We start from the raw sequence: 27061 nt of genomic DNA, 5'->3' as shown, positions 1-27061 counted from the left end.
AGTGTTTATCTTGTTTTTAGTCACTAGTTTGGTTGCTAAATCTTATTATTACATATTATTAAAGGACTTGAGTCTTAGTGCAGCCGCTAATCACTCTTTTCGTAATAAATGGGTCTTTATCACTGGCTTATCTTGACATTGACAAGGATGTCTTAAATAATTAATAGTTTGGTGTCCTTTCTCTCACCTTTTCTCATTTTTCGTGTCATTTTTCTATTTTCTTTATTTGCCCAAAATATCTGCAATCTTTGTCATAAAATATCACCAAGGATCATATTGCATGCTGCCACGTAGCAATACGATTGTAAAGATTTATTAGCTAAATTTCTCTTTTCCCTTTGATAATAGGTATATTAGCGATAAAAGTGTAATAAAAAAAAATTAGACGGTTACTGTTTGTATGGAATCATTGCTCTTTCATAAACAGAAATGAAAGTTATAGATGAGGTAAAAAAAACTAAATAAACAAGTAGAGGTCCAATCACTGTCAAGTTTTAACAACCTAAAATTTTAATCAAGAAATTTGATTTGCCTTCAAGATCATATTCAATTCATTAATAGGTAAATCTCATACAAGAAATGACCTTCCTGCTCGTCAACATATTAAACAAAACCAAGCAATATGATCTCAAGATTACACGTACATAAAGATTCCAGTTCTGATTTGTGAACCACAAGAGGAGAAAATAACAGCTTTTAATCGATGTGTGTAGAAGTTGGAAGGCGCTAAGAAACTGTGACATCACCTCAGACCTCAGTTTAAGATTCGCACCTTGTACAAACACTATCATTCAGACATATGGTAGAGCATTACAATGAATAAGGCCACAAAATATCTATCAATTATGTAATTGTTCTTGACAACATAAGAACACGATTAACAACAAGTTGTTCTTAATTGTACGCGGTTGACAGACTCAAAGAGAATTACACAAAAAGAGGCTTTACAAATTAGAATATGTATGTACTGAATGAAATGACAGGACTTGTGGTATAAGGGACGGCAAAAGAATTGCAAAACAAAAGGCTTTTACACGACAATTTTGGTATGTAGGGTATTACACACAAGGCTTTTACATTCATACATAAGTTTGCTTGGATAGTCTGAATCCAGATATAAGAGCAGAGAAAGCAAAGGCCAAAAATGCAAAGAAAGCCATGCTAATGGATGCTGCAGATGCATCAGTGAATATATTATCTGCTCCTTCTCGCATTTGATTGGTAAGAGGGATAGCAGCAGACAATGCAGAGATTAATAGATATGCAATCACCTGAAAAAAGCGTTCTTCACTTTCAGCCAAAAATACCAAAGAAGAAAAAGCATATATGAAGACACTCCTTTTTCTTCGAGATGCATAATGGAATTATCATTGGGCTTTGTAAAGAGACATCTTTTTCATGCCAGTTGAGAAGAATCATCTGAAACATTGTTCTTAAATACACATTCATTGAGCAAGATTAAAACTTATCTACCACTGATCCTGGGAAATAGCAGAACAATGGCATCTTCACAATAACTTAGTTACATCTCTACCTTCTTCTCATATTATAGCTGGAAGTTCTATTTTTGCATTTATATACCGTCAAATCTTGCCTGAAGGACTAAAAAGAGAGAAAACATCTCTATGGTTTAAAGTGCTAGGCCGCTAGCTTGTTTATTTTACAAAATTTCAATATGAAATCTACAAAGATCAGCTGAAAGGTCATACAAATCAAATATCTTTCTTACTATGCTAGTTTATCCATATATCAAGCAAGATGCTTCAAATACTAAACTGACCAAAATATACACATAATCAACACTCCTAACATATAAGCTTCATAAATTTGAGTACTAATGCCTAAAGATTTTTATTTATTGCTCTCGTGGATATACTTGCTGCGAGATGTTTTATAGGGTAATATTATTTCATCAATATACAAAAAGTACTGTCTGAATAAAGATAATTATCATCCACCATTTCCTAACTGAAGCATTTACTGTAAATCATCATTTAGCTTCATCTAAGATAACGAAATCCCAGGTTTTAAGTTCCAACAATCTCATCATGTAATTCTGAAGTCCTCTCATAATTCAATTTCAGGGCCTTCTTGCTTGATCTTTCTAAGTCTTGAGCATACAAACAAGTCAGGGAAGGAGTTATTAGAATATAATATAGTTGACCTATCACTACTCCATTACCTGATACTGATGCATATATTTCCAATTAAACATTATGGTGGTCCCTCTCATACAGCCAAAACTACATTTAATGCGACAGCAAATCGATCAAGGAGCATGGTTCAAAGTATATAAAATAATCCGTCCTTATAACATATTTCTCCAAGAGAATTAAAACAAACGTCAAAGAGTAATAAAATATGCAATCATCAAGAAATGAAACCAAACAGAGATAGGATTACTCACCTGATCTCCCACGAAATCCACGAATCTCGATGCGGTTCCCGGCACCGGATCCATCCCGCCATTAAGCAGATGGACCTGCCTCGCCACCTGTCCCAGCGAATACAAGAAACCAAGCACCGAAATCGCCACTATATACCTAAATCAGATCAACCCCACCAATTATCCCAAAAAATCCAGTCTAGTAGATCTATCATCGGAATTGGATCATTCTTACCTGTACTCCTCGTAGTGATCGAAATTCTTCCAGTCCCCGTGCTTATTCGAGGCCATGAGGGTGAAGGAGACGAGTGAGAAGAGGCACGCCACCCCACGGAGGAGGAGAGCGCTCTTCACGAGGAGATCCTCCCGCCTCCATCGGCGCACGACCGACGTCACCACCGCGCTTCCTCCGTCGCCCGGAGTTGCGCCGGAGCCAGCGGTAGGCGAGGCCTTCTCGAGATCCGGCGGGGCGGTGGGCTCCGGGAGCTCCTCGGGGTACGGATTCGAGCTATCGGGGATGGCTGCCATTTTAAAAAAAAAAATTGGGTACGAGAATAGAAGGGAAGGAAGAGGAGTAATAATAGGAGGGATTGGAATATTAAACGACAAATAAAAGGGCGAGTAGATGAGAGAGAAAAGGATGAGGAGTAAGTTGGTGTAAAAGACAACGAAGCACGTTACACGTAACTAACATTTGGACGATTGCCAAGCTGGACACTTGAAGGTTCTTCAAATAAAGGATCCTTTACAGTGCAGGTTCTAAAACTTTTCCCGCAACTCGCTTACGTGGCGTGTGGGCACGTCCTGAAAACCTGAACAGTGTATACTGGTCAATGGATATGATCCTGAATTACCAGTCGATTAAGTAATTCACATGCACTGCCTCAATCTCAGCCGTCCACTTCTCGCTTCGACGGTTCACATTCTCTCCCGGCCAAGAAAAGGAATAACCGAGTCAGAGCCTCCGATTGCCACGATAATACTGCCAATACTACACCTGTCTCCATTCTCTCTGCATCCTTTCGAGAAGGCCCCTATTTTTCTCTTAATTTACATAAACTTGCCACCAGTTCCACCCGTGAAACCTAGTTGCAGCTTTTCGTATCTGTCTCAACGGATTGTTAGGTTTCTCGTGAATCTAACCCTCAGCGTACAGCCAGCCATACATCCATTGCGAGAAAGATCACAAAAATGAACAGTCCAGTTTCACGTGAAAGGGTATTTCCGGTAATTTACCGAAACACAGCAAGGAATAAGACCGGAGGCGAAGAAGATAAAAGCCCGACAGAGATCGTATACTATCCGGTCTCATGGACTCCAATTGTGCCCCTATCAAATCCTTCTATTTCAAAGCCCTCGTCGGCGCCAACCACACCTCCGCCGCTCGGTTCTGCTCTCGTTTGTTCACCTCGCCGTAATTGTTACCGTTAGGCTTTCGAAGCTTCTCCTTCTTCCCCGGACATGGATCCGAAGCCGAGCTCGGCGCGCAACCTCCTCGTCCGTGTCCTACTCCTTGGCGTCTTCGCCCTCGTCCTCCGATTCGTCTACGTCGTCACCATCCACGGCGGTTCCTGCGGCGGCGCCGGTGACTTCTGTCTCCTCTCCTCGCCGGCCTCCGCCGCCGGAACCGCCGCCTTCGTCCGCGTGGCGGAAGGTGGTGGCGCCGCCACCCCTGCGCTATGGACCAGTCGTGAGTGGAGGAAAACAGTGGAGTACTACTCCGCCGTGTTCCAGGACCTCGTCGCCGAGGGATTCCTCTCCTCGTCCTCCAAGTCGCTCTGCGTCGACACCCCCGCCGGCCACGAAGTCCTCGCTCTGCGAGAAATCGGCGTCCCCAACTCCCTCGGCGTCGCGAGGAAGACATGCTCGCCGCTAGTCGTCGGGGCCGGCGGCCTTCTCCGCCTCCCGTTCCCCTCCAACTTCGACTTCGTCTTCGCCGACCGCTCCCTCGACCGATCCAAGCGTCCGGCGGACCTCGCCTCGGAGATCGCCCGAGTCTTAAAGCCGGATGGCTTCCTCGTCCTCCACACCGCCTCCGCCGGGGACGCCTACAGCCTCCAATCCCTCCGCGCCCTCCTCCCCACCTTCCGATTCCTCCGCTCGCGCGAGATCAACGGCCCAGAATCGCCCTCTCCCCTGCGCCAGATCATCTTCCAGAAGAATCCCAATAATCCTCTAGCCAACCCCAATCCCGCGAATAAGTGCTCCATTCGATATCACAATCTCCAAATCCTCCAATCCTTAGAGCCCCTTATCCAAGAAGAGCCCTTGAAGCCATGGATAACTCTCAAAAGGAACATCAACAGCATCAAGTACCTCCCCTCCATGGTCGACATAAGCTTCAAGAACAGATACATCTATATCGACGTCGGCGCCCGGAGCTACGGCTCGAGCATCGGGAGCTGGTTCAAGAAGCAGTACCCGAAGCAAAACCGCACCTTCGAGATCTTCGCCGTCGAAGCGGACCCCGCATTCCACGCCCAATACGCCCACAAGCACAACGTCAACTTGCTACCCTTCGCCGCCTGGCTCCGAAACGAGACCCTCACCTTCGAAATCGATCGAGGAAACCAAGGCGGCGGCGGCGGTGGCATGGGTCGAATCCGCCCGGCCGCCGCCTCTTCCGTCCGGAGCGGCGAGGTGCGAGAGATTCTTGGATTTGATTTCGCTGAGTGGCTGAAAGCGGCGGCGGTGGCGGAGAAGGATTACGTGGTGGTGAAGATGGACGTGGAGGGGAGCGAGTTCGATCTGATTCCAAGATTATTCGAGACGGGGGCTATTTGCTTGGTTGACGAGTTGTTCCTGGAGTGCCATTACAACAGGTGGCAGAAGTGTTGCCCAGGAGAGAGGTCGCCAAAGTATAACAACACTTACAGGGAGTGCTTAGATTTGTTCACTTCTCTTAGGGAGAGGGGTGTTCTTGTTCACCAATGGTGGTGATAGGCAACTCATTTAGGTAGTAGACTGACTCCCATTTCTTCAATTCTGTAGCTTTTCTTTTTCTTTTTTAACTTGAATTCATTGATTTCCATTTAAATGAAATTCCTTAGTAATTCAAATAGGTTGGACTTTATTTGGACGCAATGTAATTGTTAAGAGGATATTCTTCAAGCTCTCTGTAGTCAATAGCAGTTTCAAGTAATTTTTAAATAGTTCCAATCATGAACTCTGGGAACAGTTACATAGTACTCCATTTATGCTTTCATGAACACTAAATACACTCAACAATGCTTGATATCAATTCATACAACAACAGGACCAATTGGATGCACGAAAATTAAAAACAACAACAGCAGCAGCAGCAAACAACAACATCTAACCCCTTTGGCAAACAGGCAAGTCCACAGGAGGAGGCTGCGTGGACTCCAACGCCCCAACTCCGTTCTCCACCAAGAAGGCCATGGCCAAGCCCCAAGTGATGTGCACGTCGAGATGGCAATGCACAAGCCAAACCCCGGGGTTATCCGCCCGGAACCGGATGACGGCCCACCCGTTCACCGGCACGCCGACCGTGTTCCTCAGCGGCGGGTCGATTAGGTTAAACTTCGCGTCGTCTCTTGCCGGATTATAGTTTCCGAACCCGGTAGCCAGCACGTAGAACTGGTAGCCATGTATGTGCATGGGATGCTCCTCCCCTGCGAAGATATTCGTGCCTTGCAGCACGAGTTGCACCACCGATCCATACTTGAGCCTAAACAATTTTGTCCCGCGTACGGGTTGTTGCAATGCACGGCTGATGTTGTTGGCGGTGTAGTCGAATCGGACCGGCGGGAAAGCCGGGAAGTCGGCTGTGAACACCCCGGGCACGCTGAGGAAGTGGGCCTGGAGGAGGGACAGGGTCTTCGGGAGAGTGAAGGAGACGTTGTTCATGCTCGCGCCGAACCGGGTGCCGTTCGGGCCGCCGCACCGCCGCCTCGGCGGGCAGTTGAAGAGGCCGAGCCCGACGGTGAAGAATATGTGCTCGTCGACCGGCCCAGGGAGCTTTACGAGCCCGGGGCTTTTGATCCCGGCGGCGAAGGCGGTGGCGGTGTTCGTATCGTTGAATGCAGGGAGCGGAGGGAGCATCGGAGGGGGGAGCATTTGGGTGGTGGTTTTGGGGCAGTTGTTGTACTCGAGGACGGCGGTGGTGGTGGTATTGTCGAAGGGGACGCCACGAGCGCTGGCATAGGCGTGGGCGGCGATGTAGTACCGGCCGGCGGGCTGGTTGGCAGTGAGGAGGACGTCGGTGGTCTGGCCCGGGCCGAGCAGGAGGACGGAGGTAGTGAACGGCTTGGTGTAGGCCGCGTCTGCTGAGACCACGGTCATCGAGTGGCCGGCGATGGCGATGAACAGCTCATTGTTCATCGCCGCATTGATGAACCGGAGGAGGTTCGTCTCGCCGGCCTCGACCGGGATGATAGTAGTCTCTGCAGTGTGACATATGTGAGTCGAAAATACTATTCCAAATATCATAATTTTCATTACATACTTTAAAATTTTATAGTCCTCATCAAAATTAATGAGCTCTATTTTATCCTTGTATAAATTATTTAAAATTATTCAGAAAACTATCAAATATTTTTTATATAAGAAAAACAAATCAGTAATCCATATTTAATTCTCTAAACTTAAAGTTTAATAAATAAATAACAAGTATTTTGCTCATCTAGATGTATTTATATTAATAATACTTAAAAATAACAAATTTGAAAGAGTAATGATTTTAGTAGCAATATATATATATATATATATATATATATATATATATATATATATATAACATACAATTTAGTCGCCATTTTTTAAAATTGTGGATCCGCTGACTACTCCCCACCTTTTATTTCTTAGTAGATTTTAAGAAAATTATGTGAAATAAAGAAGATAGATGGTTCACCTTTGCTTGAGCAGCTGTAGAGATCTCCTGGCTGGCCATTGATGGTGAAGGCATCTGATACATTTGGAGCAGCACCAGTCCTCATGGACTGCCTCAAAACATCAATTGGATTCCTATTCCACCACTCACCTATTCATGATCACCAAATTAAGTATTAGTCTCTCTATAATCAAGGGCAAGTACACTTAGTTCTAAGAAGAAACTATTTTAGGATCTTTTGGTGATTAGTTAATTAGTTAGTTAGTTAGTTAGTACCAAGTATGACTGGGAATTCTCTTTTGGGCTTGATAAAAGGATAGGTGGTGCCTTCTTTTGGGTAGATGATGAGAGCTCCATGAACAGTTGCTCTCAGCCATGAGCTATGTGCATGCCACCACAAAGTCCCTTCTTGGCCTTGGATTGTGAACTTGTAAGTGTAGCTTCCCCCAGGCCTAATTGGGCACTGGGTCACCATCTCTGGCCCATCTGCCCAACCATTCCTTAGCTGCCTAACCCCATGCCTAATCACATCATAAACATCACAAAGAACAATAACATCACATAATAGATCTATACAACAATATTTGAGTATGCATGGAATAAAGTTATACCAGTGGAGAGTCATGTTGTATTTAGCTAAGTTGATAGCTTTGATCACTAATGTGTCTCCATTGTTGACCTCCAGCGTTGGTCCTGGATACTGCCCATTTACTGTAATTATCTTGCGAGTTCTGCACAGCCTCTTCACTGGCGTAGCTTGCATCTATTGGTGTCCAATTTAATCCATAAAATTAGATTATATATTTATAAGAAGAATACATTTAATAATGTATATCATATTTCTAACACACCCGCTCACATCTGGATAATAATAATATGTGCAGCCCAGCATATTGCAATACTAGAGGAGAGAATTAAGGATGTTGATAGTTTGAACTCATGACCTCAAAAAAAATTAGCTCTATTATTACATTAGATAATCAGTTGATACAAAAGCTTAAACGTTAAGTAATGGATCAACAATATTGTACATCATACTATTACGAAGTACAAATAATTGGTAGGAGTAGAGAGACTTACAACAAACTCATGGTAGTGAACTTTTGCAGTGGTGTAAGTGAACAGAAGTGAAAGCCACAGAAGCACAAAGAAGAGCTTGCATGACATTGCTGCATTTGTTTGGGCCTCCATCTCTGCTCTGGATTCTAGTTGTTTGGAAGACTCCAGGTGTGTTGTGATGCAACTTGGAGGATGTGCTATTTATAGAGTCATACACTTGAAAGTAATGGGGTTGTTTGTGGTTGGAAGATTAGGTTTCAATTTGTGGAGATGGTTTTGAGTTGGCCAAGCTTCTTGGCAAAACCATTCAGTTAAAATTCTATGGGAGTTGTTATACCCACTGGTCCTTTGGTTGGTGAGTGTTTCACCAGGGAATCTCCAGGTTCATAGCTTATGTTTTGGATTTGATTTGCTTACAGATGTGAGAGATGCCCATTTGGTCATTGAGTCTCAGATGCCATGCAGGGAGTTAGTAATGGCTTTTGACAAACTTAACTAGCCCACTAATAGAAAAGCTCTCTTTTGTACTTCAATCAAAGATTTAGGTTGCCCCATTAGAAGACATTTGCAAAGGTTTGGTTAGAGTCGTTAGAGAAGGTAACTAATTTTTATCTTTTTTTTCTCCACAAGATAATTCCCTTTGACCTTAACATAGGCAAAACGGAAAGCGGTAAAGGTTCCTCTTGCATTTGTTTATTTGGAACAAAGAAGCAGGACACCCGATTCCCACTTAATCCATGACTAATTCATTAAACTAACACCTAACACCATTTATTCTATCAACTGATGCATTAATTATTTGCCCTCATTCGAATCACAGAGAACATGTGTTTTCATCAGATAATAAGCATATGAACTTGTAGGTGCAAGACTTCAAACACCCACGCAAAGCTGTTGAAATCTTGCGGAACTTTTGCAATATCAAAAGAGAGCATTGCAGTAACTAAGAATTCATCCATGATCCCTTCTCCAGATTAAAGAAAATGTTTGTTCGAGAAATTATAACACCACTGGTCCTCCAGAAAAGATTACACAACCAAAACCACCAAAGTACAAGGCACCCAAAAAGTAGTATATGATCCCTTCGTCAGCAAAATTCTTATTCACTTCTGCATGGTTTTATTTTCAGTACATGTTGACGTAGAAGAAGGAACGAAAGGAAAAAGAGAGCGAGCTCAGATACTGTACAGTGTCACCCTACTGCCCTACAAACCTTAAAGACTAACAAAGGAATAAAATGTAAAATGGCAAAACACATTCTGTGTTACAACAAGCATGGCTTCCTCAACCTAAAAAACACTCAAGGAGAACCAGCCACAAGCTGAATCAAAGAACACGTTGATGCAACTATCCACGGAAGGATAATAACCTATGAGATCCTACTAGATCATCAGATCAAACGTGAAGTCATCGATCGGGCTGTCTTGCAGCCCGTTCAGCTCTCGCTCAATCTGGCTTGTCATAACCGAACCACCTGCGTCTGCAAACTCCAACGGATTTGAGAAAGGGTTGTACTCGCCACCTCCACCAACACCATTCTCTCCAACTTGCCCTGTGCTGCCTTCCAGATCCGCGTCTAACATCCTCAAAAATTCATCTATGTCAAATGCATCATAGTTGATACCATCATCCTCCCTAGCGAGTTCTGCTATTGGTTCCAGAGGAGCAAACACCTCTTCATTTGTTTCATCCTTCACCTTATCTGCAACTTCTCCGATGATGAACGGAGAGCTACTACTCTTGAACTCCTCACCCTGCTCTACCTTCGGCATTCTTAGCTCATTTTTGCTGGGATCCGAAAGGTCAGACACCTCACAGTGATGTGAACTAGTTGTAGAGCCATATAATGTCGTCGTTGTGGACTCACACGACTCCGAGCATGTTGGAGTATCACTAACTTTGGCAACAGCATTTTTATCTGGAAAATTGAGGCGGGCTAGCCTACCGTACATGGCCCTTGCAGCTTCGTCATAAGCAAGAGCAGCTTGCAAGGCATCAGGAAAAGTTCCAAGCCATAAACGATTACCCCTATTGGGTTCACGGATTTCAGCAACCCACTTCCCCCAAGTCCGCTGCCTCACGCCACGATAATTGCACCGGGTGTTATCTGGACCTCCCTTTCCCCGCATGCAACCTTTCTTTGAACCCTTTGCAGGTGCCCTTCGAATACGTTTATCAACATTTACAGTGTAATCTAGTTGACGACTGCGCTCTTTCCACTGTCTAATGGTTTCTGCAACAGAGTTTGGTCCATCCCTTGCCCTACGTGGTCTCTTCTTCCTGGAAGAAGAAAAAGAACAATAGGTCAGCAATGCAGTTGAGCAATGCAGCTATAAAAGACTTCACTTGCGAAAAGAAGATAACATAACCAAGTCAATATCTTCAGACAGGATAACAGAGGGGATCAAAGAGGAAAGCACTTCTGATCATATAATAGAATACGACATCAATCATCAGCCACTAATAATTTCGACTTGTGAAAATTATTAATTTCTGTTCCCCGATCTACATGCTTAGATTAGATCAGATGCTACTCACAAGCCATACAGTAAATGCACAAGCCACAAGACTACTGAAAAACTACATTACAAATCTCCTAACACAAAATTTAGGACTCTAAAACCATCAACCATCAAAACTTCACTTCCTAGGGCCTCCCGATTTTTGTATCTTACAAAATCATCTTCTCAACAATTTCCGTCAATTCTAACTTGACATCCACCCTCTTTGCCTCAACTTTCTATGTGCCAAAAGAGAAAATGGACGTTTATGCCATCTTCCCTCTTCCTCGAGATCCAGAACCCTGTAAAGCATTGAACTACAGATTTTCCATGATTACCACACAAACCCACATCCCTTAAGGATTGTTGTAATTATCTTATCAATGGACTAGCCATTGGTGGCTATATAGTCGTTTATAAACTGTACCAAGCATTGAACTACAGGTCTTCCATGATTACCACACCACATCCCCTTAAGAATTGTAATTATCTCATCAACGGACTAGCCATGTGTGGCCATATAGTTGTCTATAAATATGAGCCCTTTACCTGCTGTACCAAGCATTGAACTACAGGTCTTCCATGATTACTACACAAAATCACAACCCTTAAGAATTGTAATTATCTTATCAACGGACTAGCCATGTGTGGTCATACATAGTTGTTTATAAGTATTAGTGTTGCCCCCAATACAACATCAGAAAAAACAACCGATCTCGGCAGAGCATATTTTCCCCTATAATCGCTTCTTTAAACTACAAGCAGACCTTTCCTTGTGATTGAGATACAAGAGTTATCAATCGAGAGTTCCTCCTGTTAAAAATAACATAAAGAGATTCAATTTACACTAATAATACATTATTTTGCATGGAAAAAATCAGATTGTTTGTATCCGCACCTAGAAATTTGATGAAATCAATTACGTCAACTATCTCCGGCCTGCCTTCTCTGCATGTTCTAATTTCACTAGAAACAAACCAATAGATGTTATACGACCAGCGAAGAATGTGAACAATTATAGGCACGAAAAAGCACATTCGTAGGCAAGATTAACACAAATAAACAGAAATTAAAAAGTAGAAGACCAAAGACCAAAAACCAAAAACGAGAAAAGTGGCACTCTAGGTTTTCCATTCTCTTACTGTAAATAACCCAAACACTACAATGGAAAACTGATCATCCGCCCACAAGCAACTACAAACTCACATATCTGATTACAAATCAAAGTCATCAGACCCTTCAAGGCATAAGTAAGTTTTCCCTTCTCAGAGTAATTAAGACAAACATTATAAACGCAAAACTCATCATTCCCCTCCCTATAACTTACAACCTCACATGCTCCATTACACATAAAATCATCGACGTCTTCACTACACATGCTCCATCTATAACCTCACATACCTCACAAATTTTTTTTATTCAAGTCCCCTCTCAACAACAAAATATCCAGCATACATCGTAAGATCACTAGAAAGATGAGATCTTTCGCAGTAAACACACCTAAGGATTTTCTACTTTAAAATGGAACCCTAACCCCCAACAATAAACTCTTAACAATTAAAACCCTAACCTACAAACGAGCAACCCGCACACAGACTTGAACGAAAAAGACGAGAAGATTAAATAAAGCCCAATCATAACGAAATAAACAAAAAATGGGTAAAAATTTCTCACCTCTCAAGTTGGTACATATCTGTTCTTCTATCTTGGTGCTCCACGACTGCCATCTTTTTGATCTCTTCAACGATTTCTTTCTGATCTCAAATTTGGTGATTTTTTTTTTCTCTCTCTTTTCCTCCTCTTTTTTCGATCTCTATCTCACTTCTCTTTTTTTGGGTGGTTTAGAGTTCTTGGCGACGAAGTAAAGCTTCGTCCTTGAAGGAGGCCACATCTATTTATAAGCGGAGCGGTCTCCAGATATTTCCAGAACTAGAAAAGATCTTACCGATGACGTGGCTCTCCACGCGTCGAACACTCGCCACGTTTCGATTGAAGCTTCCGGAAGCTCGGCGAGCTGCTGCGTTGCGAATCCTTGGCCGCTAAGTCACCTCGGGCATTTCCTCCCTTGGATTTCGCCACGTGTCCCTAGCGGTCCCTTCAGCGCGTAGCGTGTGTTGTAAGATTCGTGTTAAGATGATTATTAACTGGTCAACGATCATTTGACCGAGTAAGAGAGGATAATGACGTTCAAATTGATTCCATTTGACGAAAAGGATTAAGATGCAGCGCTTTTTTGAATCATATTTGGAGGTATCCTCTTGCGTAGGAATTCCATTTCATTTTGAAGTTAATAGTTAAATTTATTTTTTAGAGATGTTTTAAAATATTATTTTTCAGAGCTTTTTTAATATTGATAGGATGTACCACTTTTCCGAATCATAATCAATGTGTCATCTCGTTCTTGTCAAAATAAATAATTAATTAATTAATTAGAAGTTCAATTTAATTTTCAGAGTTTATATAAAATTGATAGTATATTAGATAACATATAAATATATACTAAATCCTTGTGTTATAGATATACTATTCTTTTTTCATAAAATTTTATTTTCAAATATTGTGAGAGATTTGAGATGAGATGCATTGGCTTAAAAGATTTTTACTGACTCGTATTTGTTTATCTTATCTTAATTTTTAAGAGAATCTTTTGATATCTTGCTTCGTACTAGATTGAGTGATTTTTTAATCTACATGTATGAGTTTTAATTCTAAAAAAAATACCGTTAATTACTTGGACACCCTCTCAACTATATCAATCCTCTAAACTTTTTTAGGTTGCAATGTCTCTCTAAATCTTGGGGCAAAGTTTAGGGGCAAAGTGAAATGAGTAACGGGGACGACGAAATACGTATAATGACCAACTATATCCTTAACAATTCAACGAGAATGTCCTTATTAATTCTCCTCGGCACCGCTGCTTTAGCTCCAGCAACGGATAAATGCTATATTTTGGGAGTTGGGTATTGGCTAAGACTATGGAGTAGGGGAGGTAATTAAGTGAGGAGACTTTTAAATGGGAAACGAATTATTTGGGGAATAAATATACGGCACATCCCTTCCCCTCCATTCTAGGGTATGTGTAATCGGTGCAACAGTCGCAACCTTGCCAACCTCACCGACGTCGCCATGATGTAGTCGCAACCCCCCACCGACCATCGCCTCCCCGCCTTCTTGCCACCTAGCACCACAATTACCGCAGCATCCTGGCGGCCAACGATGGTGAAGGGGAGGAAGATGATTGAGGGTCTTTTTTTATATTAATATTATAAGGAAAATTAAATTAAATTAATATATATCTTTTTATCTTAATTTAAGTAAAGAATTATATAAAGGTTACAAGGACATCTAGGTTATTTTGGTTTAATTTTGCCTAATATGACTGCCACTTAAGCTGAATCCTCCAAAAAGAGTGACATTGAAATTTATCTAAAGTTTAGGGGAACATTATAACTTAAAAAAGTTTAGGGGTCCCCTAAAAATCAAGTAAATCATATCATTTTTATTTCAATATGTTATTTCAATGCAAAAAGGGTGACCACTTGGAAAAGATCGAAAACGTTCTAATCTATAACTTTTGTATTCAAGGTTTTTTTATATTCAGACTCTATCTATGGCAGAATGAATAATCATTCTAAGAAGGATAAGAAAGGCTAATTTAGCTAAGTCATATTTATCTTTAAGTCTAGTTAAGTCATGTAAGCCACTAAGACAAGTTTAATTAAGATAAGTGTCTAAAGCAAGTCCTAGTTCGAGTTATATAAGCCTTTAGAGCTAATTCGAGTAGAACTCATTGTATCGGCTGGTCTTCTTTGTTTAGGAGGAAAATTGAATGGAAGGAATATTAGGTTGAGTTAAGTTACCTTGAATTACTTATCGTCCTTATTTTTTATCGTAGTCGTTAGATCGTTATCTTTCTAGGAGTAGATTAAAAATTATAATTCTACCTCCAACCCCCACTATTTTCTTCAGCAACCACCCTATTCTACGGCCGTCCACCACTACCCTTGGCTGTCCGCCACCCTCCGATGATCACCGTAACGTCGAATATTTACTATTTTACTCTAACCTTGCTTCACTATTTTAATTATATCTTTTCAGACATCTGATTGATGTGAAACTAAAGACATTAAAACCATATCTCTTGATTCTATATGGTAGTACACAATGGAACTTTATCTATTAAGGGGGGAGCACTTTCCTTCCTCTTTTCCCCTCCTTCTCTTCGTTGCTTTCCTCCCCACCCCCCCTCAAAGCCACCGTTCATCATTTGCTTAGCAACTCCACTACCGCTTACGCCTCCACTATCTATCTCATCAGATTTTCACAACTCCATCGTCTGATTTTCACAACTCAGTTCTATACTGCTTCGTCTGTGCTGATTGCCGTGGATTTTGCCTTCCATGTTCTCGGGCCTCAGCAACAATCGCTCTTGCCTTACTGCCTCCGCCTCACCTCGCTTTGTTCTCTATTGTTGTCATCCTAGTCTGTAGATCTCATCTATGCTTTGGGAAATTAGATTCTCAGTTTTGTGGATGTATTTGACAGAGCTATCACTCTCACCCCCACTCAATGTTTATTTCTTTTATTGTTTCTTCTTGGTGTTGTTATTGGTTTCATAGTTTACTCAAACAGACTCTTAAGGTGATTTCCTTATGATCGCTAGATTTCGTCTCTGGTGAGTCGGGATTTCTATTTGAGTGTGCTTCTTTATTAAGTGTTCAGACTTTTAAGACTCATGCTATTATATCTGCAGTATAGTCACAGTTGGTCAAGCAAGTGACTTATTTCTAAAGCATTGCTCTATCTCTTTTACTATTGTGCTTGAGTGCTTGGTCTTGATACTGAATACTTCGCTTTTATTATAATTATAGTCTAGTTTGTAATATAGCCAAGTGAGAGACTTATTCTTAGGGTTCTTACCCAATTTCCCTTTTATTCAATGGTATCGAGTTGTAATCACTTGATTGAAACTAATAATATAAATCAATTTACGGAGAAGATGACTCAAGCATCTATCTCAGAACAACTAGATTTTCGAAAAACCTTTGAGAATGTGGTGCATCTCAGATGGGTATTAGTGTCGTACTTATAGCTAAGAAAGACATCTAATTGTCTTAATTAGTGAAAAGCTTAATTATGCGAGAAGAAAATATTATGCTTACGACGTGGAGTTCTACGCCTTAATGCAAAGGCTCAAGCATTGGTGTCATTACTTTATTCATTGAGAATTCATCCTTTACTATGACCATGACTCGCTAAAATAATTGAATCCTCAAACAAAGAGCTTAATTTGTCAACATTGAAGGTGGTTTGTTACATATTTCTAGTGCTTTTCGTCCATAAAATGATGGGCAAATAGACAATATTGTCAACCGAAGCCTGGGTGATCTACAGTGATGCTTACTTTCAGATTGTAGTGTTACTTGGAATATTTTAATATCAAATGCAGAATTTGCTTACAATAATTCTGTCAATAGAAGTACTAGTATGACACAATTTGAAACAGTTTTAGGGGTGCAACCACGAATGTCATTTGATTTAATATCATTACCTTTATCTTCAAGAGCAAGTGAAGGAGCTAAAGATTTTGCTCGACATATGCAAACAATTCATGATGGAATTCACAATAAGAATGCTTCAAGTAGGGGATTATTTCGAGCCTAAAATTATATTTAGGCTCGGATCAGCGAGTCAAGATTAATTTTGAGCTCGAGTCAAGATCGAAAAAGATAGAGGGAGGTATTTTGCATTGTAAACTCTAAAGAGAAGCCCAAACTAGTTGTGTATAACTAGCTTCCCACCACTATATATGGAGAGAGAGGTTGTATTGATTATACTATTTTTTTAGGTCTTCATTATTCTTCCCCATCTTTAACTTTTTATTATTTTCCTAATGTTAGCTCTCCCACCTATCTTTAAACTCCCAATTCCCACTTACCATAATTACCTAAATAGAAAGAGATAAAAATTATATTGACTAAAATTTTGAGCCTATTTTGAGGCGAGTTGGCTTATACTCTAGCTTGGCTTAAAATGAATTTCGAGCCTAAAATTTTGTTCAAACTCATTTTAATTCAAACCGAGCATGAGAAGGCCCTTATAATATGTGAATTGGGAGATGCATATCCTTATGAAGTACTTAAATGACTTAGTCCTAATGCTTATTAACTTGAGTTACATCAGATAGTAACATTAGTCTTGTACTTAATGTAATGGACATGATTCCTTATTATGGAGATATCCCTACTTCACTAACACAAGTTATTTTTAGTCCAAATATTCTTACTGTGATCATGTCTACACGTCGAGAAGGATATCAAAGGTCTCAAGTCAAGTTGAAAGGACACCAAGATTCCAGTCGTTCTTGGATCAAAACTGAAGAACTATAATTATCAAGGAACACTAGCCTATAAATTAGCTTAATTATGAGCTCAGCATATGTCAAAAGAAAATTAATGAGTATGAAATAAAAAGAAGAAAGATATTCATCATCTTCCATCAGATGATAAATGCAGCAGCTTCTTGTGCTATGCTAATTGGAAAGATTACTCGAATATCTTCATTTATCCATTGAAAATAGCATCAGTTGGTTCCCTTATATGAGAAGCTACTGCTGTATACTCTCTCATCAATGTAGAAACCAATATACTCTCATGTAATTTTTCAGAGATAAATCTGCACATAATTTATTTACCTTCACAACTACAAAGAATTGAACAGTAGCTCATTCCAGACATCAGGAACACCAGGCAAACACCAGTGTATGCAGTCAGCATAGCTCACTGGATTTGCCAGTTGCTGTTGTGACAGAGTCTCCCAGAACTTCCTGTAGATAGACGGATGACCATCTTTTCGATACTCGGAGAGCTGCGTGATGTTGAGGACTGTAACAATTGGTCCCAATCTGGCCATTATCTCATCCACCATCTGCATGGCATTGAGGTCAGACCCATTTCCCCAGTGGCCTTCCATTTCAATGGGAGCTTTCTCCTGGAAGCAGTTTCCATCACTGCCTGGATTCCATTCCTGGCTCCTGAAAACATGAAATTTAATTGACTCTGATCAGATATTTAAGCAATGGAACAATGTAGACTAGAATGAGAGTGGAAACCATTCATATAGTTGTAAACTTATTATTCATGCAATATACAGTTTCCAAGATCTCATCAATTATCTACATAATTCATGAAGCATGCAGAAGATTTGTATGTGCAATAATAATTTGTCTACCATGAGTAAACTTGAAAATTTTATTCAAGCAAAGTAGTTGAATATGCTCACCAGAGATGAGTGGGCGACATTGTAACGAAGAAGACCCGGTGCTTTAAGGGATTTACGCTGGATTCGATCCAATCAGCCCAGGTCTCCAAGGCCAACTTCATTGCTTCTTTTCCATCAGCTTCTTCACAAACTCCTCCGCTGTAACTCCATCTGTGCTTTTGAGTACATAACAACAATAAATGCTAGTTCAAGGTTTATCACATGCATCCTCCTAATAGAAAAAATGGTTAGAACCACACTTACAGTAGCTTTATCTTAGGCCCACTCCTCCACCACAAGTATGAATTGAAGACAAGTATGTCTGCTTTTGCCCATTCAGATGCATGCCTAAGAAGTGAATCTGGTCGGATGATCCTGTCACTTAGTCTGTGATTTATCGGGTCGTCTGAATTTGACTCTACTATCAATGGAGCCCAGTAAAACTCAATAGAAGCGTTATATTCCTGTATAACAAGTACTCTCAACTGAATCATCATGTGTACCAGCATTAACATTTCAGAACAATGAATGACAAAGAGAAGAAAAAGTATAACAAGCATATTTGTTAGAACTACAGAAGTTCAGAGTTTAGATAACTGTAAGATGCCATGGAATTCTTCTGTAAATGCGGGAAGAAGAAGATTGCTTCATCAAGGTGTAATATTGTGTAATACTATTATACATTTGACTTTTCTTGCTCTGAAAAATGCTTACTAGTTCTGTCTCAAGTACACTAAAAGTTGCGTTTCATGAATCATCATAAATCAGAGAGGCGAAATATGAACTTTTGTTCTTTTGAATTCCATAATCCAGGATGCTTCAAATTTGTAAATTAATAGAAAAGGAGTGCAATTGAACTTACCTTGGCTATAAATTTAGTTAGAGCAGAATTAGGTGTCATCAACTTCTTGCCAGAAGGGATCACAGATTGTACGAGGCACACCATGGATATCCACTGCCCTCTGTTTAGTGAATCACCCACAAACATTAACCTCTTACCTCTCAGCTTCTCTAGCATTTCAGTTGCATTCCACCTTCATAAATCACAAAAAAAGAGAAGAAACACTCAGTCACTAATTCTGCTCATTTCTTGTTATATGGTATCGAAAAAGTGGAGATTTGAAGATTCTGGAGTGTAGAATTTTTGTACACATGTTAAGAACATGGATGCCGAAAACTGTAACACAAGCAGCAAAATGTTAAATATGGAATGAAGTGTGCCACCATCATTAGAGAGATTGATCTAGTGACACCTTCAGTTGTTAGTATGTTTATCTCTGTGAAAAGAAAAACACAAACACAAATGATGCAAAAAGTGTAAACCGACGTGGTTGAATTTATCGGTGTCTACAACTTTAGAGGAAAACCCAATAGAGAAAATGAGAATTTCAATCACAATATCTTATTGATTAGTTAAGCATTCAGCTCATGGAAGAGCTTAGGAGCATACTGCCAATGACACAATGAGTGCATAATGTAATATAACTTCTGGTAATACATACTTCCTATCTATAAATGCCGAAGAACACTTCTACTATGATTGAATCCGAATTCCTCCGATGGACATATCCAAAAGAGAAGGAAAGTTCTTTCAAATAATTACCTCTTTAAGTCGCAACCGCGAGGCTGCCATCGCCACTTCTGGTAATCTCTATCCGGCCGCCCATGCTTCCGACATGCTAATTGATCGGACATATAAGGGCAACCAGCCTCATCATAGAGAGGATACGAATAATTATCATAAACCCATCTCCCGGAGAACGCATTGCATTCATTCGACCGGCTCTCCTTCCCCCAATGGTATTTCACTCTCGAGCTTGGCCTGCCATTGTAGCTCTGGGTGTGAGCACAGGCCTTTGTAGCTTTCGACCAATCTGAAGCACCTAAATCCAGAAAAATTTCAACAAGATTAGACCCATTAATTCATACATCTAGGGGTAAAATCCAATTACCATTTCCTCAATTCGACCCAAAAACACAAGGAAAAATGATAGAGCAATCTAAACCCATCACGCATTATATGCACCACACCAAACACTTCAAACCCAAATCAAAATTTTGTCATTTTAACACCAACCAATCTCTAAACCAACGCAATGGAGAAGAAGAGCAAACAGAGACTCAGCCAATCACCTGACGGCAACTCGCCCACGACCCACTTCTCGGTCTTATGTGTAGAGGCGTTTGTAGTGGTAAAAGTGGGAAACGAAGGCTTTAAGATCAAACGGCGTCCTCCATCGTCTCCTGGCTTTGTTGAAGCGTCATCATGGATAAGAATGAAGGAGAGCACGAAGAAGGCGAAGAAGACCGATAAAAGATAGAGTTGGGTCTTCTTCCTGCTACACTTATGCATTGTTCTAGAGAGAGAAAGTAGAGAAGGTAGAGATGGAGATGGGCTTTGCTTGATCTATGGAAGGTTTAATGGAGGTTTTGGTTTGTTTGGAACGCGAAGGATCATATCAATCTTTAGTGCAGGCGGGCTCTTTTTTCTTTTTCGATTGTGAGACAAATATTTGCATTTATTACGGAAAAGTCCTCAATCTTCATCAATGTGGTGACTGGCTGACAGCATTAGAAGAATATTTCGGCGTCGCACAAATGGAAACTCTTCTTGGCGGATAACCACTTACCTTCTATATCTAGGGACATTTATCAAAAGCTCCCTATATTTTATCTTTATTATCATTCACAACTCATCATTAAATAGAGAAGAACTATATTTTAAATTCAAATGATGTGTATGTTTTATTTTTAAAAGTAATTAAAAAATTTCTATTAAGTATCCGTATGTATCATATGATGTGAATAATAATAAAAATAAATTGGTAAATTTTCCCTATATTTATTATAAAATAAGTTTACATTTGAATATTATCAGGATAGTTTAGATTTGTTTGATATCCTTCGGTTTAGTTGACGCTCTTGAAAGGTGAGAAAATAGAGAAACAAGAAGAGTGTTTTAGTAAAAACGACAAAAAATGATATAAAAAATGCCCTATATTTTTCTTTATTATTATTAGAACACTGTACTCATATTGTTAGAGACTGTATTTTTTTTATATTTATTTTCACAATCCTCAAAGCATCTAACTTTAGTTCTCTCAAGTCTAAACTATATATATATACATATAGTAAGGTTTTAAATCAAATATATCTTCAATCCCAATGTTATCAAATTAAAATTAAACATAAAATCTAAAGTAGTTGAGAAGTGGAGATATATTCTTAGTCACGCTCCTTGAGTGATGTTGGTCATGATTTTTGTGTTTGTTGGAGATTTGATCTTAACCCGATTCTAATCGATTACAATTAGGCCCAACTTCTCTATTTTTACAATTCAAGCTCTAAATCAAGTTGACAAAGAGAAGCACAAACAAAAGAAAATGCTTGAATATATGAGTAATATTTTTAGTTATAGAAGTCTTACTATAACTCTTAATTTTTAATGTTAAGTTTATAGTTTAGGGTAAACTTGAAGGTAATATAAAATAATAGGAAAACAATGTGAATCAAATCAAAATTAACCATTCTGGCGATTGGATTGAACATAATCTGCTTTTAATAAGGACGTCATGCTAGGTTTTTAATTGTTGACAATTGTGTACAAAATATTCTAAGTGTATTTGGGCCTGTATATTATTAGATTGTGTAGCCTAATTTTTAAATCATTAATTTTTTATTAAACAGTTTTATTTAGGTTAATTACACCTAATTATTACCCTTTTTTCATCTAATAAAACTTATTATTTATCTTTTGTAACACTTTAACTTCTCTCACATTTCTAAAAATGTCAAATGGTTCCTATAGTGCACCTGAGATTGTGTTTATATAAAGCTAAGCTTGATCAACATAGTATCTTGATAAAAGTAGGTATTTTCCGGTGCTAATCATAGACTAGATAAGAAGATTAGCTTTCTCTAATAAATAAATTAGATGGCTGAATAAATCATCCTAATAAATAAGTCCTGATAGACTAAATTATGATAAAACTCGACTACTAGACTACATTGATGACCTCCTCATTCCATTTCCATGTAAAAGAGAGGCTTTCCATGTAACTACGTTACAACGAAATTATATTGCCCACTTGCTGATAATAAAGTTAATATAATCATAAAAGCAAGCCAAATGAGGATCGCCGTACGTGGAAAATTATGATTGGGAAACAAGTGGAAGCGTACAGAATTCTTGCGATCCGGGCTGCAGGCAATCACAGTGCGTAGTTGGCGATGCTATTTGCACAAAAGCCCCCCTCCTTATTTTTAATTCCCCCACCTTCCGCCGGTGGTAATGCTTATCTTATCCACCGTCTTAAGGGAACCATGCAAGTGGGCTACCCATTTGTTTGTTTCTTTTTTATAGCAATAATTTTTTTTACAGAAAGGCCCACTTGTGAAAACTTACATGACTGCCATGCACATTTTTCTTGGGGACCTTTTCTTTGAGCACAATTTACAAATACAACCCCGGTTTTACATCTCATCTGTGCTAATTCTGGATCCTCCCCTCCGGATCTCTCTCTCTCTCTCTTTCCGAGATTTGGAAGCAGTGGAGTGGAGACTTTCCTTCTAGTAGCTTCACTAGGCATTGATGATTTCTGTAAGTAAAAAAGTTTTTTATTAAAAAAAAAAGTCTTGATTTGATACGATAATTCAACACGAATTAGATGCTTCTAATATATTTATTTGTTTAATCTGTTTAATAGATGAATCTTATATTTACTTATAATTATAATAAATTTTATAATTTTGGAAATTATAAGTTAAGAGTATTGTTATCATCTGGGTCCACGGGTTACAGACTAAGGTATTGTTATCACATTTTGGCCCCTCGTTTTATAATTAAAAATGTTATCACAAAGTGTACAAATTTAAGAAAAGTTGGTAAGGAAAAGAGCAAGAAATAGGGCAATAAAGTAATATTAAAGCTGCATCGAGGGCACAAAGGACAGTTTAGTAACATCATCTCCACCAACTTGTCTCCTATTTTATTACCCACAACATCACCCACCTTTAATTTTAATTTAACCAGTTCATTGTCCCACTCAAACCTCCATCACCTTCAATACCCTCCCCACTTCTCCCCACTGGAGGATTTCAACCTTCACCAAAATATAATTCAATTTGCCCCATTTGCACAAAAAGAAAAGAATAGAAAATAAAATTAATATTTAAAAAATAAAGTTGCCCAATTTGCTAAACACTCGTTCACGTTCTCCCGAACCAATTTGCTAATATTTATTAATTCTTATTTATGTTTGAAAAATATACATAGACAGTGAAATTTAATTACAAAGATGATAATTATACCTTACGATTATCTTATCCCTCTTTTGAATCCTTCCGTAAAAAGAAGGCCCAATTGCGCATAATGGTTCCAAAATATCCGTACCAAATTGCCCCTCACCGAAGAAGAAGAGACCCCCATCAAAGCTCACCTCTTTATTTCCCCCAAATTCGTCACTATATAATCCCTCCAGGCCTCCTCCATTCCCCCCCCCACTGCCCCCCTGATACCCAAATCTCCCAAATCTCTCCTTCGCCTTCTAAAAAGAGGAAAAAAAAAAAAAAATCAAAAGAGGGAGGGAGGGAGGGAGAGATGCCTTGCGTTCCACTTTCCAAGCCTTCGATCCAACCACAAAGGGTGGTCGTCACCAGCATCACCACCACTGCATCGGATGGGTGCGCGGATCACGAGGTCCCTGATGAGGTGGCACGCCACCACGAGCACTCGCCGGCGGCGAACCAGTGCTGCTCCGCTGTGGTCCAGCACGTGTCCGCCCCCGTCCCGGTGGTGTGGTCGGTGCTCCGCCGATTCGACAAGCCCCAGGCTTACAAGCACTTCGTCAAGAGCTGCGCCGTCCTCGCGGGCGACGGCCACGTCGGGACCCTCCGCGAGGTCCGCGTCATCTCCGGCCTCCCCGCCGCCTCCAGCCGCGAGCTCCTCGAGATCCTCGACGACGAGCGCCACGTCATCTCCTTCCGCGTCGTCGGCGGGGAGCACCGCCTCCGCAACTACCGCTCCGTCACCACCCTCCACCCCTCCCCCTCCGGCGGCACCATCGTCGTCGAGTCCTACGTCGTCGACGTCCCCCCCGGCAACACCCCCGACGACACCAAGCTCTTCGTCGACACCATCGTCCGGTGCAACCTCCAATCCCTCGCCCGCACCGCCGAGAAGCTCTGGAGGACAAACCAGTAATTTCCCCCCTCCCCTGGTGGGTGGGGTTTTGAGTCGTACCCGCTTCCCATCCATCCATCCATCCATTCCTTCCACTTGCGAAAGAGCCAGCGATGGCGACTCCCTCTCTCTCCTGCTGTTATTTTTCAATTCCCCCCCTCCTTTTCTTTTTATTTAATGTTTCAGATACGGAGAGCCAAAAACGAAAAAAAAGAAAAAGAAAAAAAGAATAGATCAAAGATGATGTGAATAATAAATATTATCCTTAGTTGTATCCAGCTGTGTTTATGATCACATTTAATTCCTAGAGCGAGCTCTGCTCCACAACGTACATCCCCAACGCTGGTTTTTTTGTGTGAATAGGCATCTCGTTATGTTCGTAACATCACTAATATAATAAAATGTGCAATTTTGAGACTCTTTTTAGTTCTAGTTTTTCTTCCTGGACATTCTAACGACGACGTTGCACGCCGCATTAAGATACTAATTTCTACTGGAATCAGTGAGCTGCCCAGATTCAACTTGGCACTAAAACAAACTGCAAGTTGGAGAAATTTTTTTTCTTTATTCCAGTTTTCAAAGCTTTTGCCATCCCCTTCCCTCCCCCCTTTTTCTTTCTTCCTTCCAAATTCTCTCCTCCAATATAAGAATGAGATAGATAGATGGGGGGTGTGCAAGTTGGGGTCGCAAGTTGGGGGTTGCAATTTGCTTGATTATAATTTGGACGTATCACGCTACCCATGACCCTTCCCTTTCCCCCTCGCCAAAGGTCACATTCCAACTCTTTGCCATGACATTGACCAGAATGCCCCGCACCGGGATTCACCGTCACCAGCTGTGTCACGGGTAGTATGGTCATTGTTCGTTTTCTTTTTCTTTTTCTTTTTATAGCCTGGGGTTGAGGACTAATTGATTGGATGACTGCGTTTGTTGAACATTTTGGAATGGGGGAATACGAGAGATTCTTAATTTGATTCTTGGGTTTGTTTGTTTTTTCTCTTCTACATGCATACCCTTAAAAAGATCTTTTGATTTGTGTGTATACTTATCTAAGGTTGATATTTTCTTTTTACACAAATACCCTCCTGATTAGTTTTTCAAACGGTTACCTTTTAAAAAGTATAATAGATTAAGTCTCAATAATTTAATAAAAGAAAATATAATATTACCATTAAGTAAGAGAAATGTTTGAAAACTAGAATAAGTTAATTATATTAGTAATATTTCTGGAATTTATTTATTTTTCATGCAACTTAATCCCTTGAAAAACTAGGGTGATAAATATTTATCATTAAACCCCCCAAAACTTTATACTGAGATATAATTGTTAGATTTTTTTTGTGTCCAAACTTAGTGGAGCTCTTGTTCTTTTATCCTAAAAAGTGTTATGAATTCGAATAAACCAACTTGACTCATCAACATTTCTTTTATTTAACTAAGCCCGTAGTGAACTTCCTAATCCATATTTTTTTAGTAGATGTGGGATTATTTAAATTATTTAGCTAAGCCATGGTTGCAGCTCAATAAAAAGTTTAAAGTTGCACAATGATACAAATAGAAAATTCACGTTACAATATATAAAATCATTTAACTTTTTAAAGTAATTGACGAGTTAATATAATATCACTTCAGTTCGAACCTTATTACAGGCTTGACCAATCTGCTATTTAAAAATATAAAATATTCGTCCCATTTAAGTCAAGTTTATTTAGAATATTAAATATAAAAAAAAATTATTTGTTAATGCTTTAAGCTTTTAAGTAGAGTTTCTGAGTTAACGGAAACGGTGGTAAAATATATTTAACACAAATATACTAATCAATCTTAGGATAACAAAGCTATGAAATCAATTGTTATTTGATAATAAAGCTAGAATTAGCATCGCAAACTTATATATAGACGGGAAGAATATGGAATGTACGGTAAAGGCAGGGGAATGTAGTCACTCTTTTCCCAAAGTTATGCTTTCCATTCTTTCTTTATTTTAAGATTTAATAATGCCCACCGTTTGCATATGCAAGTTGCATACATTGCTAACAACTGGTTCACATCAAACTTTTATCTCATTCTACCTATTAAACTTTGTCTAGCCTATGACTGCTTAATATGGGAGGTTGTTGTTGGTACCCTAGTCCACATACGGTTTCATAGGATGGTGTTAATTAGATAAAGGCAGATTATCTCCTCTTCCCCGTTTGCCATCCTTGTCAATGGTTCCACCTTCGAGTGGATTGCACCCTATCGCAAGCTTCGATAAAGAGATTCGTAGTCACACTGTTTATTTATCCTTGTCTCTTAGCTCCTCTTTAGCATTCATAACTCTCGGATGGGTAGTGGCCTTTTGTATGGGTTTAGGGTTGGGGATGTTCATTTCACCCATCTCTTATATGCAGATGATCTCCAATTGATTGTCCAAGCCTCTCAGTCAAATATAATATGCATCTGCAATTGTCTAGACCTATACTTATAATTATCCAACTAGAAAGTTAATTTTGACAAATCTAATTTGTATCTCTCATAATGGCTTAGCCCTAACCTTGCTGGTTCTTTATGTGATGTAGTCAGGATCTGAGTGGCCAAGATGCATTTCTTTCGTCTATCTGGGTGTCCTTATCTTAAGCTGCTAGGTCTATATCTGTGGCCAGATGACTCTCTTGGATCGGGTTGCTAAGAAGTTGGCAAGGTGGAAAAATAACCTCATATCAATTACAGGTAATCTCACTCTAAGTAATTCTACTTTTTGCGGGACAAAGGACAAGGCAAAGGGCTCAATTTGATATACTGAGATATTGTGTCTAGCCCAAGTCTGAAGGAGGCCTTGC

General features: G+C 39.9%; 6 protein-coding genes across 7 annotated transcripts; 2 read left to right on the top strand and 4 right to left on the bottom strand.

Annotated features, from left to right (window-relative positions):
• Window positions 1–810: 810 nt before the first annotated feature.
• Window positions 811–3046, bottom strand: LOC140790942 (CASP-like protein 4B1). The gene is made up of 3 exons (XM_073141261.1): window positions 2622–3046; window positions 2408–2543; window positions 811–1271 (listed from the first exon to the last, which is right to left on the bottom strand). Exons 1-3 carry the CDS (start codon window positions 2912–2914, stop codon window positions 1080–1082), a joined length of 621 nt encoding a protein of 206 aa, XP_072997362.1. The 5' UTR covers window positions 2915–3046; the 3' UTR covers window positions 811–1079.
• Window positions 3047–3085: 39 nt separating this feature from the next.
• On the top strand, window positions 3086–5750 carry LOC140790941 (uncharacterized). Its single transcript, XM_073141260.1, has 2 exons — window positions 3086–5342; window positions 5643–5750. Exon 1 carries the CDS (start codon window positions 3848–3850, stop codon window positions 5324–5326), a length of 1479 nt encoding a protein of 492 aa, XP_072997361.1. The 5' UTR covers window positions 3086–3847; the 3' UTR covers window positions 5327–5342; window positions 5643–5750.
• Window positions 5519–8468, bottom strand: LOC140790939 (laccase-3-like). Its single transcript, XM_073141259.1, has 5 exons — window positions 8319–8468; window positions 7850–8001; window positions 7515–7759; window positions 7260–7388; window positions 5519–6792 (listed from the first exon to the last, which is right to left on the bottom strand). Exons 1-5 carry the CDS (start codon window positions 8427–8429, stop codon window positions 5702–5704), a joined length of 1728 nt encoding a protein of 575 aa, XP_072997360.1. The 5' UTR covers window positions 8430–8468; the 3' UTR covers window positions 5519–5701.
• An 898-nt stretch (window positions 8469–9366) lies between these two features.
• On the bottom strand, window positions 9367–12669 carry LOC140790465 (dehydration-responsive element-binding protein 2B-like). 2 transcript variants are annotated; one of them, XR_012109405.1, is made up of 3 exons: window positions 12473–12614; window positions 11697–11764; window positions 11472–11611 (listed from the first exon to the last, which is right to left on the bottom strand). XR_012109405.1 is itself a non-coding variant. In XM_073140580.1 (2 exons), the coding sequence occupies exons 1-2, from the start codon at window positions 12523–12525 to the stop codon at window positions 9680–9682; spliced, it is 951 nt and encodes a 316-aa protein (XP_072996681.1). In that variant the 5' UTR covers window positions 12526–12669; the 3' UTR covers window positions 9367–9679. The 2 variants fall into 2 exon arrangements, 1 of the variants encoding a protein (XP_072996681.1); XM_073140580.1 differs by lacking the exons at window positions 11472–11611; window positions 11697–11764 and adding an exon at window positions 9367–10577 and having other exon boundaries at window positions 12473–12669.
• Window positions 12670–17500: 4831 nt separating this feature from the next.
• Window positions 17501–20411, bottom strand: LOC140791166 (protein trichome birefringence-like 35). Its single transcript, XM_073141580.1, has 6 exons — window positions 20192–20411; window positions 19662–19941; window positions 18921–19092; window positions 18323–18522; window positions 18080–18229; window positions 17501–17831 (listed from the first exon to the last, which is right to left on the bottom strand). Exons 1-6 carry the CDS (start codon window positions 20409–20411, stop codon window positions 17501–17503), a joined length of 1353 nt encoding a protein of 450 aa, XP_072997681.1.
• Window positions 20412–23388: 2977 nt separating this feature from the next.
• Window positions 23389–24513, top strand: LOC140790226 (abscisic acid receptor PYL4-like). The gene has a single exon (XM_073140207.1). The coding sequence runs from the start codon at window positions 23430–23432 to the stop codon at window positions 24258–24260; it is 831 nt and encodes a 276-aa protein (XP_072996308.1). The 5' UTR covers window positions 23389–23429; the 3' UTR covers window positions 24261–24513.
• The last annotated feature ends 2548 nt before the right edge of the window (window positions 24514–27061 follow it).

Source organism: Typha latifolia, chromosome 6 (genome assembly GCF_019914945.1).
Source record: "Typha latifolia isolate L0001 chromosome 6, TyphaL0001v2, whole genome shotgun sequence".
NCBI lineage: Eukaryota > Viridiplantae > Streptophyta > Magnoliopsida > Poales > Typhaceae > Typha > Typha latifolia.
The sequence above is the reverse complement of the archived record's forward strand: the minus strand, read 5'-3'. Positions and strand labels throughout refer to the sequence as shown.

Bases quoted from the DNA above. Each gene is read 5' to 3' on its own strand.
- LOC140790942 (XM_073141261.1), bottom strand. From the start codon at position 2,914: ATGGCAGCCATCCCCGATAGCTCGAATCCGTACCCCGAGGAGCTCCCG. The intron at 2,544-2,621 runs GTAAGAATGATC...GATCTGATTTAG, and splicing joins GATCACTACGAGGAGTACAG to GTATATAGTGGCGATTTCGG. The intron at 1,272-2,407 runs GTGAGTAATCCT...CGCTTTTTTCAG, and splicing joins TGGATTTCGTGGGAGATCAG to GTGATTGCATATCTATTAAT.
- LOC140790941 (XM_073141260.1), top strand. From the start codon at position 3,848: ATGGATCCGAAGCCGAGCTCGGCGCGCAACCTCCTCGTCCGTGTCCTA.
- LOC140790939 (XM_073141259.1), bottom strand. From the start codon at position 8,429: ATGGAGGCCCAAACAAATGCAGCAATGTCATGCAAGCTCTTCTTTGTG. The intron at 7,760-7,849 runs GTATAACTTTAT...TGATGTGATTAG, and splicing joins TACAACATGACTCTCCACTG to GCATGGGGTTAGGCAGCTAA. The intron at 6,793-7,259 runs GTGAACCATCTA...GTCACACTGCAG, and splicing joins CTACAGCTGCTCAAGCAAAG to AGACTACTATCATCCCGGTC.
- LOC140790465 (XM_073140580.1), bottom strand. From the start codon at position 12,525: ATGGCAGTCGTGGAGCACCAAGATAGAAGAACAGATATGTACCAACTT. The intron at 10,578-12,472 runs GTGAGAAATTTT...TTCTTCTTCCAG, and splicing joins GATATGTACCAACTTGAGAG to GAAGAAGAGACCACGTAGGG.
- LOC140791166 (XM_073141580.1), bottom strand. From the start codon at position 20,411: ATGCATAAGTGTAGCAGGAAGAAGACCCAACTCTATCTTTTATCGGTC. The intron at 19,093-19,661 runs GTAATTATTTGA...TGATTTATGAAG, and splicing joins CGCGGTTGCGACTTAAAGAG to GTGGAATGCAACTGAAATGC. The intron at 18,230-18,322 runs GTAAGTGTGGTT...TCAAAAGCACAG, and splicing joins GGGCCTAAGATAAAGCTACT to ATGGAGTTACAGCGGAGGAG.
- LOC140790226 (XM_073140207.1), top strand. From the start codon at position 23,430: ATGGTTCCAAAATATCCGTACCAAATTGCCCCTCACCGAAGAAGAAGA.